The sequence below is a fragment of the Perognathus longimembris genome, chromosome 6 (genome assembly GCF_023159225.1).
Source record: "Perognathus longimembris pacificus isolate PPM17 chromosome 6, ASM2315922v1, whole genome shotgun sequence".
NCBI classification, from domain to species: domain Eukaryota; kingdom Metazoa; phylum Chordata; class Mammalia; order Rodentia; family Heteromyidae; genus Perognathus; species Perognathus longimembris.
In genome coordinates, this window is record NC_063166.1 from 76,206,477 (window position 1) to 76,232,190 (window position 25,714).

The 25,714-nt window shown below is 41.4% G+C and overlaps 1 protein-coding gene across 1 annotated transcript; it reads left to right on the forward strand.

Annotated features, from left to right (window-relative positions):
• The first annotated feature begins 267 nt into the window (after nucleotides 1–267).
• Nucleotides 268–24,060, forward strand: Ywhab (tyrosine 3-monooxygenase/tryptophan 5-monooxygenase activation protein beta). The gene is made up of 6 exons (XM_048349484.1): nucleotides 268–460; nucleotides 17,807–18,109; nucleotides 20,211–20,334; nucleotides 22,062–22,225; nucleotides 22,728–22,823; nucleotides 23,225–24,060. Exons 2-6 carry the CDS (start codon nucleotides 17,816–17,818, stop codon nucleotides 23,279–23,281), a joined length of 735 nt encoding a protein of 244 aa, XP_048205441.1. The 5' UTR covers nucleotides 268–460; nucleotides 17,807–17,815; the 3' UTR covers nucleotides 23,282–24,060.
• The last annotated feature ends 1,654 nt before the right edge of the window (nucleotides 24,061–25,714 follow it).

Here is a 25,714-nt window from a genome sequence, read left to right on the forward strand (position 1 = left end):
TGTTCCTACACACCCCATTTCTGGCTCGCGACCACCCCCAGCACCGCCCTCTCTTACCTCCTCTTCCTGCACCCCCGCCCCATTTCCTTCCCCTTCGCCCACCTCCTCCCCGCTCCCACCCCAGGCCCGCCGCATCCCAGCCCTCGCCTCCTTTTCCTCCTCCCTGGCGTCACTGCCCTTCAGGGGCGGCCGAGGCAACCCCGTGCCGCGCTTGGCCAATGAGGAAGCGGCGCAGAGTGGGGGCGGGACTTGGGCCGGAGCGGAAGTGGTGGCCGGAGCGGAAGTGGAGCTATCGCCACTGCCGCCACCGATTTCGGAGCCGTAGTAGCTGTCGCTGCCGCCGCCGTCGCCGCCACTGCAGGCACCGCTGCCGCCGCCTGAAGAGTGGGCTTGGGAAGAAAGCGGTCGCCGCTCTTAAAGCTTCGTTGGAAGCGCCTTTGCCCCCTGGAACCCTCCCACGGTAAATGTGGCGCGGGGTCCGTCCGGGGCCCCCGGGGGCCCCAGCTCGGAGCCCCTCTTCGCGGCGACGGTGGCCCCGTGGGCGGCCCTGGGGGGTAGCGGCGTGAGGGCTTCCTCGGCCCCGCGCGCGGCCGCCCGCGGCGCGGGCTCGGCCTCGCCGCGGCCCCTCCCTGTTTCCGGGGCCGGGCCCGTCGCCTCCTGCCGTAGCCCGGGCCTCCCTCGCCGCCCGCCGCCCTGCCCAGCGGGCGGGGTGCGGCTTCGTACCGCGCTGGGAGGGGCTGTCAGGACCCGAACCGCCGACGGGTCCTGTAACCCGGACGTCCCCCCCCAGTACCTAGCTTCGATCTCGGGCGACCCCACCCCGCGCCTCGATCGGCCAGAACCGTACCTTTCAGCCCTGTCACCCCCTGCTCCTTGCTTGGTGGCCTTCAGAAATGGAAATTTTAACCAAACGTGGGCGAATTCTGGAGCCCCTGTGCTCTTACTGGACTCGCCCTGTTTGAGTAAGGGGTTTAACCTTGGGAAACAGCAGGAGAGGACCCCTCCTCCCACTTTACAGTAAACCCTTTTCATCAGCTCCTCCTTGTTTTTGAAACCTGGTAGGACTCATTCCCTGGGAAGAACAGCAGGGTTGAGGTTTGAATCAAGAAATGAATCAGTTAGAATCTGCTGGCCCAGATCGCCAGGAAAAAATATTAAGAGACTGAGAATTGGGTATTTTCCCGTGGCATTTATCATCATTTAATGATAATTTTTTTGTGCCCTTGCTCGACCCAAATTCCCCTATAAACATTTTTTTTCTATCTGAAATTTGCTTAATGGCTTCAATGGTGGTGGGGACCTTTTCTTTAGATGAGCATTTGGCAAATGGAGAACTTGCATGTAATGGTGTTTTCAAAGGTGGCAGTGTTGGTAAGAAAATTTGCCATCATTTCTGTCTAAAAATGTTTCTTAACTGCTTTTCTCTTTGGTAGAGCTACATGCTATGATTTTCCTTGTCCTCTGTGCAAGATAGAATTTGACATGATGATATGAATATATAAAATCAGCCTGTCTCAGGAAGCCCTTAGAGAGGAATTGGCTTCACTTTTGTGTCTCACTTGTTCATAGGAAACCACACACATGGGTAGTTTATAGAACTGAGTACATGGGAGTTACTCAGCTCTTTGCATTTGCCTGTTGGAAATTTATATTAATATTACTTGGTTCTTACTGAATCTCTCTTGGCGGATTCCATTGGACTCCATTTCTTGCTTAGGGTTGTCTGCCCTCATGTTTCTTCCATCCATGTTCTTAGCAGCACCCAACATAATGAGTGTAAAAGTTACTGGTTTTACAAGGCCCAGGTTAGAATTTTAAGCCTGGCCTTCAAAATGGGAGGCTAAAATCCAATAGCTATTTTCTTAGCTTCTGTCTTCAATGAGACAAACCATTCACTCCATCTTACAGATGAAGTCTTTATGAGAAATGAGGTGATTTGACCTAAACCACGGACCTAGTTTCATATTGAATATCCTCTTTCATCAGTAGCAAATATTTATGGACTGACAACCCCTGGAGTATGGCACCTACCCTATAATCTTCTGTACGCTTCCCATCATGCAGTGCCTATGTTGTGTTGAAGCCATTTTAGAATTGGAGCTCTATAGATCAGGGAGGCAGCCTCTATAAAATTGGGCTGAGCAAATTCCCTTGACGGTAGCTCCCGAGGCAGTGTCTCCAGAGATTTGGGCCACTGCAAAAAGTGCATTTTCCCCACTTGGCTGTGGATCCAGAAACAGAAAGAGCACTGAAGCTGCAGTTAGATAAATTGGATTTAGTTCTTGCCTGCAGTATTTCCTATCGTTTGAGCTTCATCCTGTTAATCAGTCTCTTAGTTTCTTAGTTTCCTTGTCTCCAGGTTTGTCATAAGACTTTTTCACAAACTGTAAATTGTGAAATACAAGCTTTTGATTTTGTTATATATATATATTTTTTACATCATCGGGTTTTCTTTTTTTTCTTTAGTCACATTCTGATAAGAGCCAGCATTGATTTTGATAAAAACCCAGCATCATTTTTGTACATACTACATTGAAAATATATATATAAAATAGATTTTATGCTACATATAGCAAATTCAGTTTTTCCCAGTCAACTCAACTGTATGTGCAAGTGGTAAGGTAGTCTTTGATATGTTGTGATAGACTAAATGAAGCATCTGGCGTATAGATTTTTAAAAATTTAAGTAAAATTTAAATGGTAGGTAAAAACATTGTACATATTGGCGAATACACTGCAATGCTTAATGTGTGCATACGTTGCTTAATATTTAAATCAGATTAAAACTATTCAGGCATCATTTATGATGAAAACATTCAAAGTTTTTTTATCTGTAACCACTGTGCTGTGCATACCAGAACTTCTTCCTCTCTTCTTGTCTAGCTATAACTTAATACCCATCCATTTGACTCCATCCCATAGATTTTTAATAAATATTTCATTTATATGGATAAATCTATACAAATTTAGATTAGGCATAGTATATAAACTATATATTATGGACACACAGTGTATCCATTGTGACTTGTTCACCAACTGTTATAGCACAAGCTAATTAATTAGACAGTCATAACAGCTACAATTTGTAGCACTTACTATGTGCCAAACTTTTTTTCTTAATACCTCATACATATTAACTGAGTCTTCTAATTGCCAGTAAGAGGTAAGTACTTGTAGCTTCATTTTACAGATGAGGAAACAAGTGCAGAGAATTTTTCCAAGGACACACATACACAGCAGCAGCAGCAGCACAGGTAAGTGCTGGAATCAAGACTCCAATACAGGTGGTCTGGCTGCAGGGAATGAGATTTGTAGACGTGGTAGAACACACGTGTATATCTTTGATGTAAATACCACTTAGTTCTTAATTTCTAATATGTTTAAACTGGAATTGTAGGCCGTGTGCCAGTGGCTCTTACCTGTAATACTAGCTATTCAGCAGGTTGGTATCTTTGGATCCAGCCTGAACAGGAACATCTGTGAGATTTCTATCTCCAATTAACCAGCAAAAAGGTGCAAGTGGAGCTCTGGCTTGAGTGGTACAGTGCCAGCCTTGAGCAGAAAAGCCAAGGGACAGCACCCAGCCCTCAATTCAATACCCAGTACCAGCACACACAAACCCCTCCAAAACTGGAATTTCAACTAGTTTTGAAGCTAGTAAGAATGTGACTTATTGAGAGTGGGCAAACCCATACAGGCCTGTGGAGATAATAATGCTCATTAGGAAGCAAATTGGTGAAAAATCCAGTTTTTCTGGTACTTGCTTCATACTAGGGAGAAAGTTCATCAGTACTTTGTGGCATATAGTCCTGGGTGTTTGATTGAATAGAATTTGATTATGGCCATCATTAATTTAAACTTTATATGTTCTGTTGAGTTGATGAGGGAATGTGGAGAAAATTCTAAAATTATTACATCCTGTTTTACTACCTGCCTTTTCTGTGGCATCAGACAGTAGTTTTTCTTAAATAAGCATACCTTAGAGAACTAAAATTAGATTACAAAGAGACTTAAAAGTACTTTGGTTTATATATTTTTCTAAGGTGATAATAACACTCTGTAGGGGCAGGAAATTATGGTGGTATATAACCTATTCCTGATTACTAAATGAATATCCTAGTAGTCATCTGCATGTCATGATGGAAAAGCTAATCATGGGAGCTGAATTCTGAGGGCATTTTTTAAAAATCATTTTCTCAATCTGTCCCAGATTCATATATATATATATATATATATATATTTTTTTTTTTTTTTGCCAATCCTGGGCCTTGGACTCAGGGCCTTAGCACTGTCCCTGGCTTCTTTTTGCTCAAGGCTAGCACTCTTCCACTTGAGCCACAGCACCACTTCTGACCATTTTCTATATATGTGGTGCTGGGGAATTGAACCCAGGGCTTTCATGTATATGAGGCAAGCACTCTTGCCACTAGGTCATATTCCCAGCCTCTGAGGGCATTTTTGAAAGAAGAATGCTAAAGAAGGAAAAAATTAAAGGTAATCTCACTTCCCTGGGATGTATGCTAAGAGCTACTTAGGCTACTACTTCTTTACTAAAAGATCTAAGAGAAACACAGTTATGTGTTTCTAATATTTGTAATGATATGAATGGCCTCAAAAAACAAGTTATTCCAGAAGATTATAGGTTAGTTGACTTTTAAAAATTCTGGGTAGTTCTTTCTTATGTAAGTTTTCCTGTCCTGGTTGTTTATTTCATTTTTTTTTCCCTAAGAAAACCCGACAAGGAGAATTATTTCTGAATGGCCTTGACCAAGACAAACAGGTTGAAAGCTAAAATAGACAACAGTCGTATCATTATTAGCCCTCTGAGACCATGAGAACCATATTTAAAACTTGTTTGTAAGTTTTTGGCATATACTGAAATGCTAACTTTGCATGGTTCTTTGAAAAGAACTATTGTACTTTTTTTTTTTTTTGATTGGTTGGTTGAATTCTGGGCCTGGGTGCTGCCCCTGAGCTCTTCAGCTCAAGGCTAGTGCTCTGTCACTTGAGCCACAGTGCCACTTCTAGTTTTCTGGTGGTTAATTGGAGATAAGAGTCACAGAAGGGGCCATCCTCAGATCTCAGCCTCCTGAGGATACAGACGTGAACCACCAGCCTCGCTATACCATTTTTCTTAAGGAAGCATTGGCAATCATGATTGGTCATTAGAAGATTGTGTTGCATTGAAGGAAGAACATTAATGTTAATTGGATCCCAGCTCTGCCATGTGTAGCTGTGTGCTCCTGAGCAAGTTACTCCTTACATCTATTTTAAGGACAGGGTCAGCCACTTTATAGGTACATAGTATATAAGTGCCTCGCCCACTTAGACCAGAAGTAAATGGGATAGTTTTGTTATTTACTAATCCTGTTAGCTATTTCACTTTTTATATAAGTAAATAGACTTGTTTTTGGTAGTGCTAGGGTATAAACTCAGCCTTTTGCTTTTTAAACTGCTCCACCCCTTGAGCCATGCCTCCAGCCTTTCTGGGTTGGGGGGGGCAGCCTGACCTTGGACCTCCTTCAAACTTGGATTATAGGCATGAACCAGTTATTTTCTGATAGGAGTTTTCATTTTTTTCTTGTACTGTCCTTGAACCATGACCTGAGTAGAGATTGCAGGTATGAGCCACTACATTGGCTTTTGGGGTAGAGATAATTAGAAAGTGTTTCAAGGACTTAGTGAAACAGTTTGAATCAATATTATGATTGGCAGGTGGAAAATGCAAAAACATCTCCATGAAACACCCCCCTTTTCTATACAACTAATAAATACTAAAATACCTATATACATACATACACACACACACACACAACAAAAGAAAATCTGAGATGGTTCTTCTTAAGAAGTAGTCTTAGGGGGGCCGGGAATATGGTCTAGATTGGTAGAGTGCTTGCCTCATATAGATGAAGCCCTGGGTTTGATTCCTCAGCACCATATATATACAAAAAGGCCAGAAGTGGCGCTATGGGCAGAGTGCTAACCTTGAGCAAAAAGAAGCCAGTGCTCAGGCTCTGAGTCCAAGCCCCAGGACTGGCAAAAGAAGTAGTCTTAGTTGGGTTGTACAGATAGTCTGTTTTCTAGCTAGATGTGGTCTGCCTGCCTGTGTCTGCATGAGAAATAACAACTTGTTCAGTTCTTTTAAAAATGTGTCAATTGATAAAGCGCCTTGCTACTCACTGTGATAGACATATTGTCTCCAGAGGTAAAGTGAATTTCTTCCTTAAGCTCACAACCTAGCTTAGAAGCTGACAGATCTTTAGTGTAAACTGTGATAAGTACTATTTAGAAATGGGCATAAGTAATTATGTGCACTTTAAAAGTCTTTATATAAAGTCAGTCACTGATGACTCACACCTGTACTCCTAGTTACACAGGAGGCTGAGATCCAAAGGATTCAAAACCAACATGGGCAGAAAAGTCTTTTGAGAGTCCTATGACCTGCAAAAATCTGTGCTGGATGTATGGCTCAAGTGGTTAGAAGTTCAAGCTGAGCAATCTTGGGGCCCTGAGTTCAAAACCCAGTAGTGAAGCCTTTAAAGAAGTCTGGGTATAAAAGAAGTAGGGGGAATGGAATGTCATTCATTGATCATTTATAAACTTGTGTAGAATGTACTGTGGCTGCTGTTCATTTGCTCATACAGTACAACAGAGACTGCTACAAGTTTTTTGTTATAGTTAGATTTATTCCCTCTGAAAATCCTATTAAATAACTTTGCCTAGCTTAGCAATGAGAAAACACACTCAGTTGTCACTTAGTGTCACTTATGCACTTAGTGTGTGGTACTGCTATATTGGACTGGGTAGCTTCATTATGTTGGTGGGCCTCAAACTTTTGAAATTAATTGATAAGGTCAATTAATACAGCTGTATTTACAGGTCAAAATTAACGTGTTTTTCTGAGTTGATCACTTGAAGCCGAGAGATCAATTTATTGTAATATATGCTATTGGTTCACATTGTGTGTGACCTTAGACAAATCACGTAACACCAAAATTGTTTCAGTTGACTCATTGGACATAATCTACAAAGATATTCAACAGCTTGTGTGAAAGGGTTTCAAACTGAGGGTACAGTTTCTTTACAGTTCAGTATTTATTGAACAGAAAGTTAATGACTATGTTTCAGATATGCTGTGTTTTTGGTCTAATAAAGAACTTGCAAATGTTTGAATGGAATTAAATGTATTTCAGGACACTAAATTTTGTGTGTGAAATGGCACAGACATTTTTAGAGTAGGTGTTTTTCAGTGAGTAGTTTTCTTTGAGAGCTAAGAGTACTTAACTTTTTTCTGAGTAACACCCACTAACCAACTGGTCCCACTGACTTTGTCATTCCCTCTTGCAGAAGCTTGGCATGAGTTTTCTTCAGCAATGTTTCTAGAGCTGTGATCTGCTTTATGGTGCTAAGGGTGCTCTATGTGAGATGGTAAAATGACTGTTCTTTAGAATTTATGGTCAGTTCCTTATCGCATTGGAACTTTTCCTTATGGATTGTTATTTTTTTCTCATTCTTTATCTACTCTGGGTTTTTCTTTCTCTTAGCTAGCAAAATATACGTTTTCTTGTTATCACTTGTAGTTCTTTCCCATACATCCCTGCCAACCATAAAACAAGTTAGGGCCCATATACTTTTAGACTACATGTCTTCTAGCTGCTTGCTTTTCCAAGAGAAACATTGTCTCTGTAAATATGTGCTCCCTTCTGATATTCCTACCATTAGCTAAATTCTCAGAGGAGGGGATGGTCATACTTACCACATTTCTTCTCTTTTTTTTGTCTTTTTGTTTTTTGGGGTGCCAGTGTTAGGGCTTGAATTCAGGGCCTGAGCACTGCCCCTGGCTTCTTTTTGCTCAAGGCTAGCACTCTACCTCTTGAGCCACAGCACTGCTTCTGGCTTTTTCTATATGTGTGATGCTGAGGAATCGAACCCAGGGCTTCATGTATACGAGGCAAGCACTCTACCACTAGGCCACGTTCCCAGCCTACCGCATTTCTTTTCAACTCCTCTCAGTGAATAATAGAGTTCTTAGAATGCTAATTTTATTTTACAGTTATCTCAACACTTTCAATGCATTACATTTTTGTACAGAGACTTAAGGATAGGGGTATTTGCCTATAAGCTTTTGCAGTATTATAGGCATTGTACTACATAATCTTACATGGTAGCTATTAATCTCTACATCCATCAAAGAGGAGATAAGTCAGAGAAATTCTAATATGGAGATATGGAAAACATCACTTGATTCCTTTATAGGAGCCCAGATTTGTTATATATAAGGCTTTTCTAAAAACAAGTGATGGGATTTATTATATATTTTATATAAAGCTTGGGAAATTTCCTGATATGTAATAGACAATGGAATCCTCATTGTAAATATCTTTTCAGTTAAGGTTGGTTAAAATGTATTAGAATTGGGCACTGGTGGCTCACACCTATAATCGTAGCTACTCAGGAGGCTGAGATCTGAGGATTGCAATTCATAGCCAACCCAGGCAGCAAAGTTTGTGAGACTATTAGTTCCAACAAACTACTAAGAAAAAGCGGGAAGTAGAGCCATGGCTCAAGTGGTAGAGCACTAGCCTTGAGCAAAGAAAAGAGGGCTGGGAATGTGACATATTGGGAGAGTGCTTGCTTAGCATGCATGCAGCCCAGGGTTTGATTCCTCAGCACCACATAAACAGAAAAAACTGCAAGTGATGCTGTGGCTCAGATGGTAGAGCGCTAGCTTAAGCAAAAGAAGCTCAGGGACAGTAGCCAGGCCCTGAGTTCAAGTCCCAGGACTGGCACCAAATAAATAAATAAATGTATTAAAATGGAATATGTTTCTTTTTTTCCCTTGAAAATAAAACATAGGTAAAAATGTCTCTAAAAACCATCTCTGTCATGCCTTTTAAAAAATACAGGTTAGGGGCTGCGGATATAGCCTAGTGGCAAGAGTGTCTGCCTCGGATACACGAGGCCCTAGGTTCGATTCCCCAGCACCACATATACAGAAAACGGCCAGAAGCGGCGCTGTGGCTCAAGTGGCGGAGTGCTAGCCTTGAGCAGGAAGAAGCCAGGGACAGTGCTCAGGCCCTGAGTCCAAGGCCCAGGACTGGCCAAAACAAAACAAAACAAAACAAAAAATACAGGTTAGTGATGGATTTTTTTTTTCTTTGCCTTTAGATATCTACTCTGGCCACTGCAAAATGATGTCTTTGAATTTTGGCCATTACTAGAAAAATGTTCCTTAGGCAAAGAACTGAAATGAGGAGCTAGGTTATTCACAGATACTCTGTAATTTTGTGGGCACATTTAGAACTGTTTCTCCGGTTGTGATGCCTATAGTCCTAGCACTAAGGAGGCAGTTACAGGAGTATCTGGGATTTTAAACCAATCTTGGGCCACATAGCAAGAACCTATCAGAAAAACAAGGGCTAGGATGCAATGTAGTAGAAGAAGTTTGCTTGCCTGGCATGTGCAAGGCCCTAGGTATGATCCTCGGTGCTTTTTTTTTTTTTTTTAATCATTGCTGTTTCTCTGCAATAGTGGCTCTTCTCCCATTCCCTTATAGTATAGAGGTTTGAACTTGGCTTTAAGCTTATCTTGCACTTTCCAAATAAATGTTTTACCACTTGAATTGTGATTCTAGCACTTTTTGCTTTAGGTTATTTTTCACATAGGGTGTCTTGCTTTCTTCCCAGCTAGCCCTAAAGCATAATCGTCCTCCTGCCTTTAGCCTTTGGTTGGAAAGCTAGAATTTTGTTGTGTACCACCACACCTGGCTCTGGCTTTTTTTTGTGTGTGTGTGTGTGCTGGTACTGGCCTTGTGCTCTCATCTCTCTTTTTTCACTCAGAGCTTGATGTTTTACCGCTTGAGAGACACCTTTACTTCCCCTGGCTTTAATTGTGTTAAGATACAGTCTTGTTAACTTTTTGGTAGGCCTCCTGAGTAGGAATTAATATAGTTACCTTTTTAAAAAGCCTCTGAATGTAATGCATCCACACTTGTCTCGACAATCAGGAGGCTGGAGAATCAAAATTCTAGGCTAGCTTGGGCTACATAGTGAAACCATGTTTCAAACAACAGAATCATGCTGCCAGGGCCAGGGGCTCACACCTATAATCTTAGCTACTCCAGAGGCTGAGATCTGAGAATCCTGGTTTAAAGCTGGCCTGGGCAGAAAAGTCCCTGTGAGACTATTACCTCCCATTAACCATTAACTCAAAAACTGGAAGTGGTGCTGTGGCTCAAAGTGGTAGAGCACAAGCCTTGAGCAAACAAGCTCAGGGACAGTATACAGGCCCTGAGTTCAAGCCTCATGACCGGGAAAAAAAAAAAAAAAGCGTAGGCAAAGAAATTTTAAAAGGTGAAAAAATGAGGATTATAGAAATGTTATCATACAGAGATGGACTGGAAAAATAACCATTAGCCATTTGGTGTTAACTTTCTGATTGTGTATGTTCTTTAGAGCATATTTTACAAAAGTGAAGCACTATATTGTGCAGCTTTCTCTCCCTGTCATTTATGTCTTTTAAATACATCTTTCTCATTGAATGCCTTATTTTTGAGGGCTGTGCAGTTTTGTGCCATCTGTCTCTCTTTTTCTATTCATTCCCCTATTGTTAGATATCTAGATTGTTTCCAGTATTTCACTAAGTGGTTGCTACAATGTCAGCAAATGCTTTCCAGTCTTGTAATTCACTGAGTCCAGTGGCTTAGAACAGATTGACATCCATCTTCATTATATCACCATGTGGGTGTGCTTGAGAACTCTTGTTCTCATGTTCTCAGTGTGTCAATTCAATGTTATGGCAGCACAGGGAAAAATCTCATGGCTCACTGCAGGTCTAGACTCCCCTGCTATCTCTAATGAGTTTGTCTGTCCTGGTGTTTTGGTTCTGTTGTGTTGATGTCAGATCTGGTCACAACTGTAGTCTTTTTTCTTTTTTTGGTTTTTGAGGAAGCAAATATAAGTTCTCGGCCATGTGCTGGTGGCTCACATCTGTAATCCTAGCTACTCAAGAGGCTGAGATCTTAAGATTGTGGTTTGAAGCTAGCCTGGGCAGGAAAGTCTGTGAGACTATCTTCAGTTAAGCACCAGAAAACCAGAAAAGTGGTAGAATGCTAGCCTTGAGCAAAGGAGCTCAGGGATGGCACCCAGGCCCTGAGTTCAAGCTCTACAACCTACAAAAAGAAAAGAAAACAGTTCTAAAGCTGGGCACCAGTGGCTCACACCTGTAATCCTAGCTCCTTGGGAGGATCGTCCAGGCCCTGTCTGAGTTTCAAGCCCCACAACTGACCAAAAAAAAAAAAAAAAAAAAAGTTCAGAAGAAAGCCATTTGCTGGTGGCTCAAGCTGGAGTCTAGAATCCAGAGGATGGCACTTGGAAGGCAGAAAAGTCTTTAAGACTCCCATCTCCAATTACCTAGCAAAAAGCAAGGCTATAGACATAGCTCAGTGGTAGAGCACCAGAGTTCAGGGAAGTTGGCCTAGTGGCAAGAGTGCTTGCCTCATATACATGAAGCCCTGGGTTTGATTCCCTAGCACCACATATATAGAAAACGGCCAGGCGTGGCACTGTGGCTCAAGTGGCAGGGTGCTTGCCTTGAGCAAAAAGAAGCCAGGGACAGTGCTCAGGCCCTGAGTCCAAGGCCCAGGACTGGCAAAAAAAAAAGTAGAGCACCAGAGTTCAAATTTAAGAGTTAAGTTCATTTAGGGACTGATTCTTAGGTTAACAACATGCGTTCTATGCAAAATTAATCTAAATATTTGCTTTACTTTCTTACAGAAATGTATATTCAAGATTGATTGATCTCTGTCTAAAGCTGAAGGGTATGCATAGCTCAAGTGGTGAAGTACCTGCTTGGCAGGTGCCAGATACTGAGTTCAAATCCCAGCACGACGTTCACCCACATCCCTGCCCCAATTGGAATTCAAGGCCTTGGTCTCATGCTGTGCATCTACCACTGAACTAACATCCCCACCAGTACTTTTATACTGTGGGTTAAAACAAATATGAGAGAAGTAATAATACTTTAAATTGTACAGCAGGCATTTTAAAGACATGTTTTCACATTTACTATTGCATAATTCCCTGTCCGTTGTGCTCCTAGCAGCTCTCCTGAAGGGGATGCTTCTTTCTTCCTCAACGATGTTTTATAAATGGGAAGAGTGGGGTTTAACAAGCTCTTAATGCTTTATTGTGGCAGATTGCTCAGGCATACACCACAGTTGCTTTTCTGCTGAACCACATGTAGGTAGTTTGTATTCTCTTCTCTCCAAGGGATGAGTGTTGAAAAAGTTAACAGATATGTGAGCATGAGTTTTTTGCTTAGAGTGGTTCTAGGCATAAAATGTGTGGTGGGGGTGGGGTGTCAGATGCTTCCCTTTGAGGACACACACGGGAAACTATAAAAACAGTCTAGTTCTCATCCTCCAATGAAACATTCATTTTTGTAAGGAATAGGAACTTTGGAATTTGAAAAAACAATCATACCAAATTTGAGTGACTTAATGTCAGTGTGTTTTCATTTCCTTTAGCAGATAATTGTTCTCATCAATAATAAACAGAAGGGCTGGGAATATGGCCTAGTGGCAAACGTGTTTGCCTCGTATACCTGAAGCCCTGGGTTCGATTCCTCAGCACCACATATATAGAAAATGGCCAGAAGTGGCGCTGTGGCTCAAGTGGCAGAGTGCTAGCCTTGAGCAAAAAGAAGCCAGGGACAGTGCTCAGGCCTTGAGTCCAAGCCCCAGGACTGGCAAAAAATTAAAATTTTTTAAAAAAAATGTGCAGAGTGCTGTAGCAGGCAGATACACTCCAAAGCTTATGGTATAGGAAGGCACTTGGTAGATATAGGAGTAGCTTTAATACTGAAGAACAGTGATAAGACATTATGACAGTTATAGATGAAAGTCTTCAGGAGAACATTTTCATCTTTTTTTTTTTTTTTTGGCCAGTCCTGGGCCTTGGACTCAGGGCCTGAGCACTGTCCCTGGCTTCTTCCCGCTCAAGGCTAGCACTCTGCCACTTGAGCTACAGTGCCGCTTCTGGCCGTTTTTTTCTGTATATGTGGTGCTGGGGAATCGAACCTAGGGCCTCGTGTATCCGAGGCAGGCACTCTTGTCACTAGGCTATATCCCCAGCCCAACATTTTCATCTTAAACAATGTTGTCCCGTAGAAAAAGAATGCCAGCCACATACAGCTTAAAATTTTCTGGGGATTGGGAATGTGGCTTAGTGGTCTAATGCTTGCCTAGCATGCATGAAGCCCTGGGGTTCACAACAGAAAAAATTGAAAATCTTGTAGCTACTGTGTTTGTGTGCATGCTCTAGTCCTGGGGCCTGAACGAGGGACCTAGGCACTGTCCCTAAGCTTTTTTGCTCAAGGCTTAGTGTTCTACCACTTGAACCACATATGAGTCTCATGGACTATCCTGCTGGGATTGGCCTCAAACCTCGATCTGCAGATCTCAACCTCTTGACTAGGCTGGTAGGCTGGATGGAGCCACTGCCTAGTATCAAGTAGCTACTTTTTTTTTAAAAAAAATGGCAATAAAGCAGGGCTGGAGACAGCTCAAGTGGTGAAGCACAAGACCCTGAGATACAACTTAGTGTGGCAAAGTGTCGTTGCATAGGCATGGGTTCACTTCTCAGCACAGCAGGACACCATCAACAAAATCAGGTGTTTTGTTTTTTAACTTTACTGTTTGTGTCCAAAATACTATTTCAACAGGTGTCACTGGTCACATATCAGGTGCTAACTGTGTGGGTAGGAGGCCTTGAAGTGATGTAGCCCAGTGCAGCTCAGGCTTGGCTCCCTATTGTAGCTAGTGTTGTTGGAGCTTTGGTCTGAAGAGCTTTGTAGTCTGTACATGGGAAAGGCCATTCCAGGAAGAGAGATTGGCTTAGTGAGTCAAGACCAAGCATCATACTTTGTATTGTGAGATAACCTTTTGGTCTAAAGCATATACTGCGTGGCAGGCATGTTGTGAGAGAAGTACATTGGCAAATTTGCACTGACAGGAGAGGAAACTGACTCTGCTATCCACAGCAGGAACTAAAACTAATGTCCTCATTGGGGTTTTAAGAAGTTGGGTCTGATAGCAAAGATGTGATGGGAGCTAGAGATCGTGAGGGACTGAAAGCAATATGAATAGGGAAGGGTTGTGGATGGGATATTTATTGTAGATGTAGTAAGAGGAACAAATTCATTTCTCCCTTGCCTTCTGCCTTCTCCAAACTGCTGGGTATTGTGTAACCCATTTCCTGTTGAAATTGGTCTAGTTACTTAAATCCGTGTTATATAAGTGAAAGGTTATATAAGCAGTAGGCATCAGGACATTTAGCTATGGATTTTAAGTAGTTTGTATGTGTGTGTACTTTGAAACAGATAAATCAAGATTTTTTAAGGCATTTTATATTAACAGGGTGAATTTTAATCTCTAGAAAATTTTGTAATGATCTGAAAGAATCCTAAAATAGTTGACCTTAAACCAGAAGGCTACATTTTATTTTAGAAAATAAGGTGACAACACTTGAGGAGAGGTCCCAAGGAATAGTTAGGATTCTTTGAAGTATGAGTTTTAACTTTCCAGTGTGTGAGAAGGAAAGAAGTTATGGGGTACTTAGATTGGAGGTCTAGTGGGGCAACAGCTTTGTGGTATCCTTCAGCCTTTGTCAGTCCTTCCTGTTTCTCTGGTTTTCCTTATGCTCCATGTGATGACTGAACTGGCTCTTGTCAAAACTTATTTGGACTCTTTCATAGAAAATGTTGCACAGGTGCTGTTTTGTGAGCTTTAGAGTAGACCAATGCTGCTTTTGGTGGTGTGCCTGGCACTTTAGGGAAAATGAAATAAGATCATTTAATAAAGAGATGTTTGCCCTAATAATCCCAAAGGTTTTATTTTTCTCTTAGACATATTGAGAGAGTATGTCACTTTTGGGGCGGGGGGGGAGTGGAAAGTGAGGGAGTCTTGGGCTTGAACTCAGGGCCAGGGTGCTATCCCTGAGATTTCTTGCTCAAGGCTAGCACTCTACTGCTTTGAGTCACAGTGCCATTTCCAATTTTCTGGTTTTTAATTGGAGATAAGAGTCTCACAGATTTTCCTGCCTGGACTGGCTTCATACCTCGATACTCAGATCTCAGCCTCCTGAGTAACTAGGATTACAGATGTGAGTCACCAGTGCCCAGCTAGAGTGCATAATTTTAAGGTGACAAAAATGCTGTGTTTTGTGTTTGTGTGCCAGTTCTGGGGCTTAAACTCAGGGCCTAGGTGCTGTTCTTGACCTTTTTTGTTCAAGGCAGTGTTTTGCCACTTGCCACAGCTCTACTTCCAGCTTTTGGGTGGTTTATTGGAGATAATGAGGCTAATGGTTTTACCTGAGGATCACAGATCCTTCTATTTCAGCCTCCCTGAGCCACTGATGCCTGGCTCAAATAAAGTATTTTTAATATACTTAAATGGAAGTAGTCTGGCTTGTTTTGTGGTTAACAAATAGCCTGGTTACCATTCTCGCTTGGCCAGCAGGTCTGCAGTACTCTGCACTCGGGGGCCTGAGGCTGGCTGGCAGGAAGTCTACTGTTTAGGGACTGTGCATCTGGAATATAGCCTAGAGAAGTTACTACAGGTAGATTTACATAGCTTCAGCCTGGAAACAGCATCATTTCTGCTGACTTCTAATTGTTGGTGGATGGCTGCTAGGAAGCGTAGGAGAGCATGTGGATTATTGTGTGAGTATTATATCTGCCATGGGTAATCTCATTCTGTGATGGGAGTAGAGATGTCCAAGACCAAGGAGAAACTTAATTCACTAAGGATGAGTTCACAGTTAATGAGTGTCACATAGGACAATAAATAGTAAGAAGAAAATTCAGAGTTTAGTAGAGGATTCCAAACAAACATCTTTAATTCCTATGTGTGCATTATGCAGATCATGCAGCTCACTTGGCTTTGTTGAAGAGCAAGATGTCTTAGCAGAACTAGGGTGGCCTCACAGGAAAAACAGTATTAGCGGCAAAGAGCATAGAAGAAGGTCTAGTTTTTAGTGAGTAGTATTTGTACAGCAGTAATTTCTGCTACATTAATGTATCATTCTCCATGTGGTTTTCAAGTCATAAGATGCTCAGGCCAGGGGCTGGGAATATGGCCTAGTGGCAAAAGTGCTTGCCTCGTATACATGAGGCCCTGGGTTCGGTTCCCCAGCACCACATATACAGAAAATGGCCAGAAGTGGCGCTGTGGCTCAAGTGGCAGAGTGCTAGCCTTGAGCAAAAAGAAGCCAGGGACAGTGCTCAGGCCCTGAGTTCAAGCCCTAGGACTGGCCAAAAAAAAAAAAAAAAAAAAAAAAAAAAAAGATGCTCAGGCCACTTACTCTGTGCACGGTATATGTAAATTTGAGTAATTTCGGAACTGAACTCCATTCACCTGAGCATTTCTGGTTTTTCCTCAACAATGGTCTGTTTGGAACTACATACCCAACAGATAAAAGTAGTGTATATACTACTCGCCTAATTTTACCCTGGAATTGATTGATACATAACAGTTTAAGATGGCAGTACATAAACTTCTTGGCTAGTAAGTTTTTACTTACGTATTATCCAAAAATTACTATATAAATGGTGATCTAGTGAGGAGATTGACTAAGGTGAGGTGAGCAAGAGGTACCATTAATTGGCATGCTCTAGGATTTGATAGAAGGATAAACTAAAGTTAACTATGATTGTGTCTCAGAAAAACTTTAAGCAAACTGTGTAATTAGATTACTTCAGTTTCTGGTTTGAAATCTTGTTGCTGTGCATCATGTTCACTGTGCTCTTTTTTTTTTTTTTTTTCCTTTTTTCTGCCAGTCCTAGGTCTTGGCGTCAGGGTCTGAGCACTGTCCCTGGCTTCCTTTTGCTCAAGGCTAGCATTCTGCCACTTGAGCCACAGCGCCACTTCTGGCCGTTTTCTATATATGTGGTGCTGAGGAATTGAACCTAGGGCTTCATATATGAGGCAAGCTCTCTAGCCACTAGGCCATATTCCCAGCCCTCACTGTGCTCTTTTACAACCGATACCTGAACAGAATTGTGCTTGGTATCTGTATGTCATGCTTTAGACTGTGTGTTAGGTCATTTTTTTTCACAAGAACACCATTAAGAGAGCTGTGGTAGTGTTCTTTCCAGTCAAGAAATGGAGGTCCTCAATTTACGTGATCTAACCAAGTTGTGGCTTTTCTGAGAAGAGCCAGTGCTCCCCATTTTTGGTGTATGGTCTGCTCCTCTACCATGTGTTCTTGAATCAGAGCCACCATGTATGGAGGATATGATTGATAATGACATCACTTTTATTTCAAGATGGACTTTTTCTTAATACTATGGAGAAAAAATAGATTTGGTAAAATCAGGTAATTAGGACTGTGAGAAAGGGAGGGAGTCACAGCTAAGGTCACTTTGGAAAGCACACAATTACAGAAAGAATATGAAGCAGTCTCTTGTGTTAGGGAAGCAGAATAGGATAGTGGGAGAAAAGAAAAGCATAAACAGATAGCCAAGTTCAAATCCTGGCTCTCTGTTCTTTTCCACTCAGAGCCATGTTACTTGCCCTCTCTAAACCTTCATTCTTTATCTCTAAAAAATGGTTGTTATTAGCATAACCTTTCCTATAGTACTTTCGGGCAGGTTAATTTACCAAAGTAATTTAAAGGCCTCAGGGACTTTCTGACCCTGAGCATTGTTGATGGCATTTGCAAAAGGAGGTCTCACTTTCAGATGCACTGCTTTGAATGTCTAGGCCTGACTCGTTCTTCTTTTTCTCTTGCTCTTGCTCTTGTTCTAGGGAACAACCATGGACAAAAGTGAGCTGGTACAGAAAGCCAAGCTGGCTGAGCAGGCTGAGCGCTATGATGACATGGCCGCAGCTATGAAAGCAGTCACGGAGCAGGGGCATGAACTCTCCAATGAAGAGAGAAATCTGCTCTCTGTTGCCTACAAGAATGTGGTAGGCGCCCGCCGCTCTTCCTGGCGTGTCATCTCCAGCATTGAGCAGAAAACCGAGAGGAATGAGAAGAAGCAGCAGATGGGCAAAGAGTACCGTGAGAAGATCGAGGCGGAGCTGCAGGACATCTGCAATGATGTTCTGGTGAGGGGCTGGCACTTCTGCTTTAAATGATGATCTTTTAAGTAGTTAATGTCCAAGTGCAAATCTTCAAACAGCTTATGATAGAGAGGTATTTTGAGTGTACTCAAAGCTGCAAGTCATTTATGATTCATTTTAACTAAGCATATGATATGATAGGTTTTTTTCTCACCAGAAGCTGTTCATCACGTCAGGGGTATTTTCCTCTCGTCAAAAAAAAACTTTGAAAAACAGGAACATTTAGTCAACAACCTTCCATTCTTTTTTTTTTTTTTAAGTCCAGTTAGACAGGATTTTAGGTAGATGCAGCCACAGATAAGATATTTTCTGTATCGTCCTGCAAAGTGTTGTCATTTCCACTGTGGATGAGGCAGGTAAAGGGCTTTTCAGATGCCTTTCAGCCTTTCCTCAGCCACGCCTTTGTAATGTAGAGCCCTGGTTTTGTCTGAAGGGTAGGCACATGTGTGTAATGTGTCCCAAAGTTAAGTCAAAGTTGATTTGGGGCTTCTCCCTGTTTCCATACGGTCCAGCCAGGTGATTGAGTCCCTCTTTCCACAGTTTGGGGTTGGACGGGAAAGGTATGGATCCTAGAGCAAATCATTATCGTATTGTCTTCCCTCACATCCTGAGCCCACTGGGAACTTTTTTTTTCTTCCAGGTGAAATCAGGTAAAAATGAGGGCTGCTTTGAAGGGAAAAGGAATTCACACTTGTTGATCTACCTCCTCCCCTGCTGGCTGCCTCTCCGAATTACTACCCTTGACACCTTTCTTTTGAAAACCAGTACAGAGCTTGTCAGCCATCAGACAGTACTTCTCATCCCTAACCTATAAGGAATTACACCCTGTCTGCGTGCAAAGAATATTAAAATGACTACTACTTCTTGCATCCTGTCACTTTGGTTGATCAAATCCCCTAGTAGCTAAGCTTGGCATTGAGCTTCTCTTTTAATAGACTGATGGTGTAAGATAAGAGTGTCATGGCTAAACTTGTTGCCTGTTGGTCATTTGGGGGTTTGTTAATGGTGCACTAATTCCTGAATGTTAGGTACATCTGGTATTCAGATGAAGTATGGCATGCATTCCAAGGGCAAGAAATTTCCATAATTCCTGAAATGTAGACCAGCTTTTAAGAGCATCTGAAAGAATGTGAAGAAGAGCATGGTACTTACTGCCTCTTAACCAGTTTTTCAGGATGCCACATTCTAAAACAACTCTTCGAAAATATTGCTCTGTATACGAAGCTTGGACTCCTTCAGAACTACTTTTGTTGTAAGCATAAATGTTTAAAGGAATTTATTATTAATAATAGTTCTAGACTCTTTGAGTGCTTACTATGTGCCAGGCAACGTGTGAAGCACTTTCTGTATGTTAGCTCACTTGTCTTCTTAACTACCCTACAAGGGGACTGTTATGGTTCCCTGTTGTACAGCCAAGGAGACAGGCTTGGGGTGATAAGGCAGTCTGTCCAGGGGCATATGGATACAGACAATAACCACAAGAAGAGGGGTTTCCTAGGTCAGATTGGTTCTAATCTTAGTGTTAGGCAGTTTTGTCCATTGTTGACCTTTTCACCTCTCAGAAAGTAAACATTTTTCCCTAATTGCAGAAGCAATACAAATTTATGTGTGTATTTTTAAAAGACAAGGCAGAAGAGTGTAAAGTAAAAAAACTACTTCTAATCCTTTATCACCTAGAGAATCACGATTAACCTAATCCTCCTAGGCTTTCCCACTATGTATTTGTGTGCATGTACACGTGAATTTTTAGGAATTAAAATAGGCTTCTTTTGTTTGCATTTTTTTTCCCACTCACATTTTTTTAGGAGACTCCCATGTGATCAGTGTAGTTCTGCACCATCACTTTTACATAGCACTCCATTGTAATGTAATTAACCCCTTATGGACGGTCAAGGTGACTTTAACGGAAGAATACAGGCATCTGCTGTTAATCCCTGGGCTAAACAAAACAACATTTAGAGGCTTGGATGGAAACATTTTTTTTAATCTTCAAACGATTGGTAGTGGTAGTATATCTTGAATCACAAACATAATTAAAACATCTTGAAACAATTTGAAATTCTTAACAATGTGAATCATTTTTTAGGAGCTGTTGGACAAATATCTTATTCCTAATGCTACACAACCAGAAAGTAAGGTGTTCTACTTGAAAATGAAAGGAGATTATTTTAGGTACCTTTCTGAGGTGGCATCTGGAGATAATAAACAAAGTAAGTAACATTTTAAAAAATTGACCAATTGCAGAATAAGTCTTCTTAATTATTTGAGGTTTTTATTTTGTTCACCATAGACTGTAACATTACAGGAATCAGAACTTAAAAGACTACGGAAGCTTATTTTGAGGATTACAGTTCATTAATTTTAAAGTATATATGGTCTGAGTGATGAGATAGAATATCATGCTATCCTCAAGTCAAGAATCATCATTTGTCTCAAGTATCTTCCCTGTGTATACTATTTTCCTGCTACAACTAGAGCTACTGGCTGCCTTAGTTGCCATCTTGGTTATTAGCTTTATTGTAAACTCAGTGCTCTTGTTCAAATAACTCTCCCTTTATTTATTTTTCTTGCCAGTCCTGGGGCTTGAACTCAGGGCCTGAGCACTGTCCCTGGCTTCTTTTTGCTCAAGGCTAGCGCTCTACCACTTGAGCCACAGCGCTACTTCTGGCCTTTTTTATTTATGTGGTGCTGAGGAATCAAACTCAGGGCTTCATGCATGCAAGGCAAACACTGTACCGCTAAGCCACATTCCCAGTCCTCTCCCTTCTTTATTTAATGACTACAAAGTACGCGTTTCTCTTACAGCACATTGTTACAGCTATCCTATTTAATTATTAGTTGTTAATTTCCTACTTTTCCAATTCATAAATTTTACTATTGGCTTGTATACAAACAGCTGTATCCAGTATAATACTGTCTTCAGTTTTAGGACTCTGCTAGGAATTTGGGAACATAACCCCACAAATAAGGGTGCCCTACTGTACTATATGGTGTGAAACCACCATGGTAATGCATTTCCTCCAACACATAGATTATTGTGATGATGTCAATTTTAGCTATACCTTATTGGGTGCCTACTCTATGCCAAGTACTTTGGAGTCACTTTTTTTTTCACACAACTTTATGGGTTTTGGTAGGAGTTTCCAGTTTTTCTAATAAAGAAAACTGATGCTTGTAGATGGAGGTGTGAACTTGTTCAAGTGACATACCTAGTAAACAAGAGTTGGGAATTCATCTCTGTGTGTGCTGACTATAAAGCCCATTACAGAGGCTGGGAATGTGGCCTAGTGGCAAGAGTGCTTGCCTCGTATAAAGCCCATTACCTTCCACTACAGCATACCTCTCTGCATTCTGTCTCTCTCCCCGTCTTCTCTCTTCCCTCTCCTTTCCTCTCCCCTCTCCCTTCTCCCCCCCCCCGTGTGTGTGTGTGTGTGTGTGTGTGTGTTTGGGTGTTTGGCAGGGCTGGGGTTTGAAGTTGCGCTTAGGACCTTGTGTTTGCTAGGCTGGCACTCATCATTTAAGCCACACTTCCAGCCTTGCTTTTTTCTGGTTAGATTGGAGATGGGGTCACAAGAATTTTTCTTTATGAACTGGCCTGAACAAAGAGTCTCCAGATTCACAGTCTCCTGAATAGCTAGGATTATAGGCATGAGCCTACAGCACCCAGTTTTCTGTCTTCTTACAGGTTATGTCTGTTTCTTAATTACTTTAGTACATTTCATCATAATTGCCTATTTTACCCCCAAAAACATTTAGTATGGTAGTGGAGTTAGAATAAACATTTAGCCAATGTGTAATGGAACAGTAGAAATGGTGTTCTTTCAGTTTGATGAACCATTTGCTTCAGCCCAGTTTGCTAATATGATAGTGGATCCAGTGTGATGCAACCTATGAAAGAAACAAGCTTTTAATATATAATTTTTCACATTCCTTCCAGCTACTGTGTCGAACTCCCAGCAGGCGTATCAGGAAGCATTTGAAATTAGTAAGAAAGAAATGCAGCCTACACATCCAATTCGACTTGGCCTGGCACTGAACTTCTCCGTCTTTTACTATGAGATCCTAAACTCTCCTGAAAAGGCATGCAGCCTAGCAAAAACGGTGAGAAGGACCCATGACGGTTTCTGGTCATAGTGAATCACTGCATGTGCTTTCTAGTAACTTCTTTTTATTGCTGAACATCTTCAAATAATGTGCTTTTACGAAAATTTTTAGGGGTATAATTATATCTTTTATGAAGTATGAACTTCGTGATTTCTTCTCTTGATACCTGCTGATTTTTGTTTGTTTTGTTTGATGACTGTTGTAGTGGGTGGTCGCAGACAATTCCAGGTAAGAGTAGCAGTTGTTTTCTCATCAAGCTGTGGGCACTGGTTATCCATTCTTATCTGTGTACCAAGACAGTTCTGATCTAGGAATTTTGATCAGTTTTAGTTGCTGCTATATAAGTATGCACTGTACATTTTTTTAAACAAAGTAACAATAGCCTAGCTTCTCCCAAAATACTATAAAAGAGATAATACACTCATTAGCAGAAAAAAAAAAAGTTAAGCTAGAGGGACTTCCAAGAGCGTGAAGATTTACTGAAGGCTCTTTGTTTTAGGCATTTGATGAAGCGATTGCTGAATTGGATACACTGAATGAAGAATCTTACAAAGACAGCACCCTGATCATGCAGCTACTTAGGGACAATCTCACTGTAAGTACAATTGTTAGCTGGGTGCAGTGATGCCTTTTGTAATCATAGCTACTCTGGAGGTGAGACAGGAGAATCACCAGGCAAAGTTAGCAAGATTCTTCTCTCAGAAGTGAATGAAAATAAAAAAGACTGGGGGCATAGTTGAAGTGGTAGAACACTTCGAGGCCCTGGGCTCAATCCATAGTACCAAAAAAGAGAGAAAGAAAGAAAGGAAGAAAAAATGTAACTGTTAAATTAGTTATATATGACTACTAAGATTTTGACCTTTGCAGTCTTCCCTGAAGTACTACAGAAGGAATTTTAAAGTTAAACATGAGATAAGGTACAGATTGCGTCTCCCCTTTGAGGAAGTTTTAGTGCCTCTTCTTTGATTATAGCTTTGATTTCTTTTTGTTTTGCAGCTGTGGACATCGGAGAACCAGGGAGATGAAGGAGATGCTGGGGAGGGAGAGAACTAATGTCTGTTGTGCTGTGAGCTGTTCAGTGTCACTCTGTACCTTTCACATAGATCCCTTTGTGCGATAAAAAAAAAAAAAATTGTACGTCGACTTTCGATTTTTCACAGCCTCTGCCTAGCAAAAATGGTCCATGGGATAAACAGCTGGTATTTGTATCTAAAACACAAATTGGTCACATAAATGCCACGGCATTCTGAAGTTTTGATTTCAATTAACTTTGACAGGATTACTGTATGTTTAATTTTTTAAAACTGAACACTGTGATTATGGGGTTTTGTAACTTAACAGAACTCTCACTGGTAGAAAAAAAAATAGACCTGAATTATGTGTAACTTTTCCGAAAGTTTAATCTGATATCAAAATAGTCACTGAAATACAATTCTGTTGTAAAGTTGTACAGAAAGTTATAAAGATTATATTGCAATGCTGGGACTAGGAGTGAGACACCATTTGGCATCTGAGTTTAATGGTAATTCACAGTGATTCTGCCTGTGGGGACGTATAGATCCTTGACCATTTGGGCCACTGCCACTCAAAAGTTCATGATCACAAATGTTTGTAGAGTATTCCTCTGAGGACCTCAAAGCCTGCAATTGGAATTGTTTGTGGCAGAAAACTTGGTTGTGACACCACCAATAGGTCCCGTGCTCCTATATGATGTGACTAAGCTCCCTTTCCTACAGCAATATGATACTGATTTGCAACTTGTGAAATCAGAGGGATCTCTTTTCCTTATTACACTTAGATGAAAGAAGAAAAATAAAAAGCCGTGTGTCTTATGGATGGATGGTCTTCTCTGTTTCCTGGATGCCACCTTTAAGAGTAACATTCTGTAGAGGTAGCTTCTCACTTGAAGAGTCCTCATTCTTTGAGTTCTTCCTAGCTTCAGGCATTTAAAATTCTGAAATTTAACATTCTTTCCCTTTTTGACTATTGATTTTGGTTTTCTCTTTCCTCTTTAAATTTTTGTCCTTTCACTTCTTTTATGGTTTTCCTTTGGAAGCCTATCTTTATCTGTCTTGTTTGCTTTCTATACTGTATGGGCAGGAGGTGAGAGATAGGGAGAGCACATTGGTGAGTAGTGGAGAAGAGCTTCTCACCTCATCACCCTGTCTTCCTCGAGTTCTCGGCACAGTTACTGCTGTTCAGTCATACCACAATCAGAACCAGCAAAGCATTCTTAAGAATCCATGGTTTCTCCCTGTATTGCAAGCAGCCCTGATACTGCTTGTTAACTATTATCACCAACCTAAGTGTGCTCATCCGGCTCAGTTCTCAGACAATGTCTAAACAAGACCCTAGAACACAGGGAAGTTGTGTGTTCACCACAACAGAGAGGAGCCAGGTTTGTCGGTCTCACAGTGTCTCTCCTCTACCTTTGACACTCCACCTAGCTGTAGAGTACCATCTGTTTGTCCATATGCTGAACTGAGAAAAAAATTCATGCACTGATTTAAACCAGAAAAAAAAGAAAAAAAATCCTTCCTTTTTAGCTGAACAAAAATGTGCAGTTAATACTTGGCGCTTAAAAATGCAGTAGTGAATGTGGAACCAAGCTTGTCTGTATATCTGGTAGCCCTTTGTTTTTCCTTACCAGTATTCTGCCTACTGTTTGCTTCTGTGATGGTTACATTGCCTAGCAAGCACACCTGTGGTTGTGAAAAATAGTATAGAAAAAAACAAAAAAAGAAAATCCCTAGTTATTGATGTACTAGATTTGTGTATGTCTTTTAAACAGTTCTAGTTTCACCTTACATGGACTAATCAGGAAAAGTGTAAAAATTCAAAAGTGAAATAAAAAATTTTATCAGTTAGTTGCCTGTGCATTGCTGTCACCACCATCTTCCCACTTTCAAAACTTGTTCAGCTATTTGGATCGCTCTTACTTGTAGCTGTTTCTTTTAAAAATAGGCAAACAGCCTTGGTCCTTTAAAACCAGAAAGCAAGGTGTGGTAAAGGGAAAGAAATTGATTCCACCAGTTAAGTTCCACAGCAGACCATCCAGGTGTTAAGTCCCTTGTGGATTGTTTGAGCCCTCCCCACCATGTTTAACCCTAACATATAATCAGGCTGGGAGATGTATCCTATCAGGATTGTGTAATTCCTGGAGGTCTTCAGAGTGTCACTGTTCTCCTCCCTGTCCTGTTGTTCATGATAGCTTGCAGCACTTTTTCCTCATGAGATTCCCCCTCATAAGTAGAGGGGAAAAAAATCAGGATAGAGTAGTATTTTTTTTAGGCCAAGCTTAAGATTGAGGCATCTCTTCTAGGGTGAGACTGGACAGCCAGGCCAGCATCCACTCCTAGTTGAGGAGGTCAGAGGGGGCCAACCTGCCTAGTTGCAGGAGGGCCAGCATCCTGAAGAAGATGAAGTATTGGTCCATCAGGCATCAGGACTTCAATAAAATGGCCTTACACCATGCAGGTTGAGGCT

Coding starts and splice junctions, on each gene's coding strand:
- Ywhab (XM_048349484.1), top strand. CDS start 17,816: ATGGACAAAAGTGAGCTGGTACAGAAAGCCAAGCTGGCTGAGCAGGCT. Junction 20,335..22,061: donor ATCTGGAGATAATAAACAAA/GTAAGTAACATT, acceptor CATTCCTTCCAG/CTACTGTGTCGAACTCCCAG. Junction 22,824..23,224: donor TACTTAGGGACAATCTCACT/GTAAGTACAATT, acceptor TTTGTTTTGCAG/CTGTGGACATCGGAGAACCA.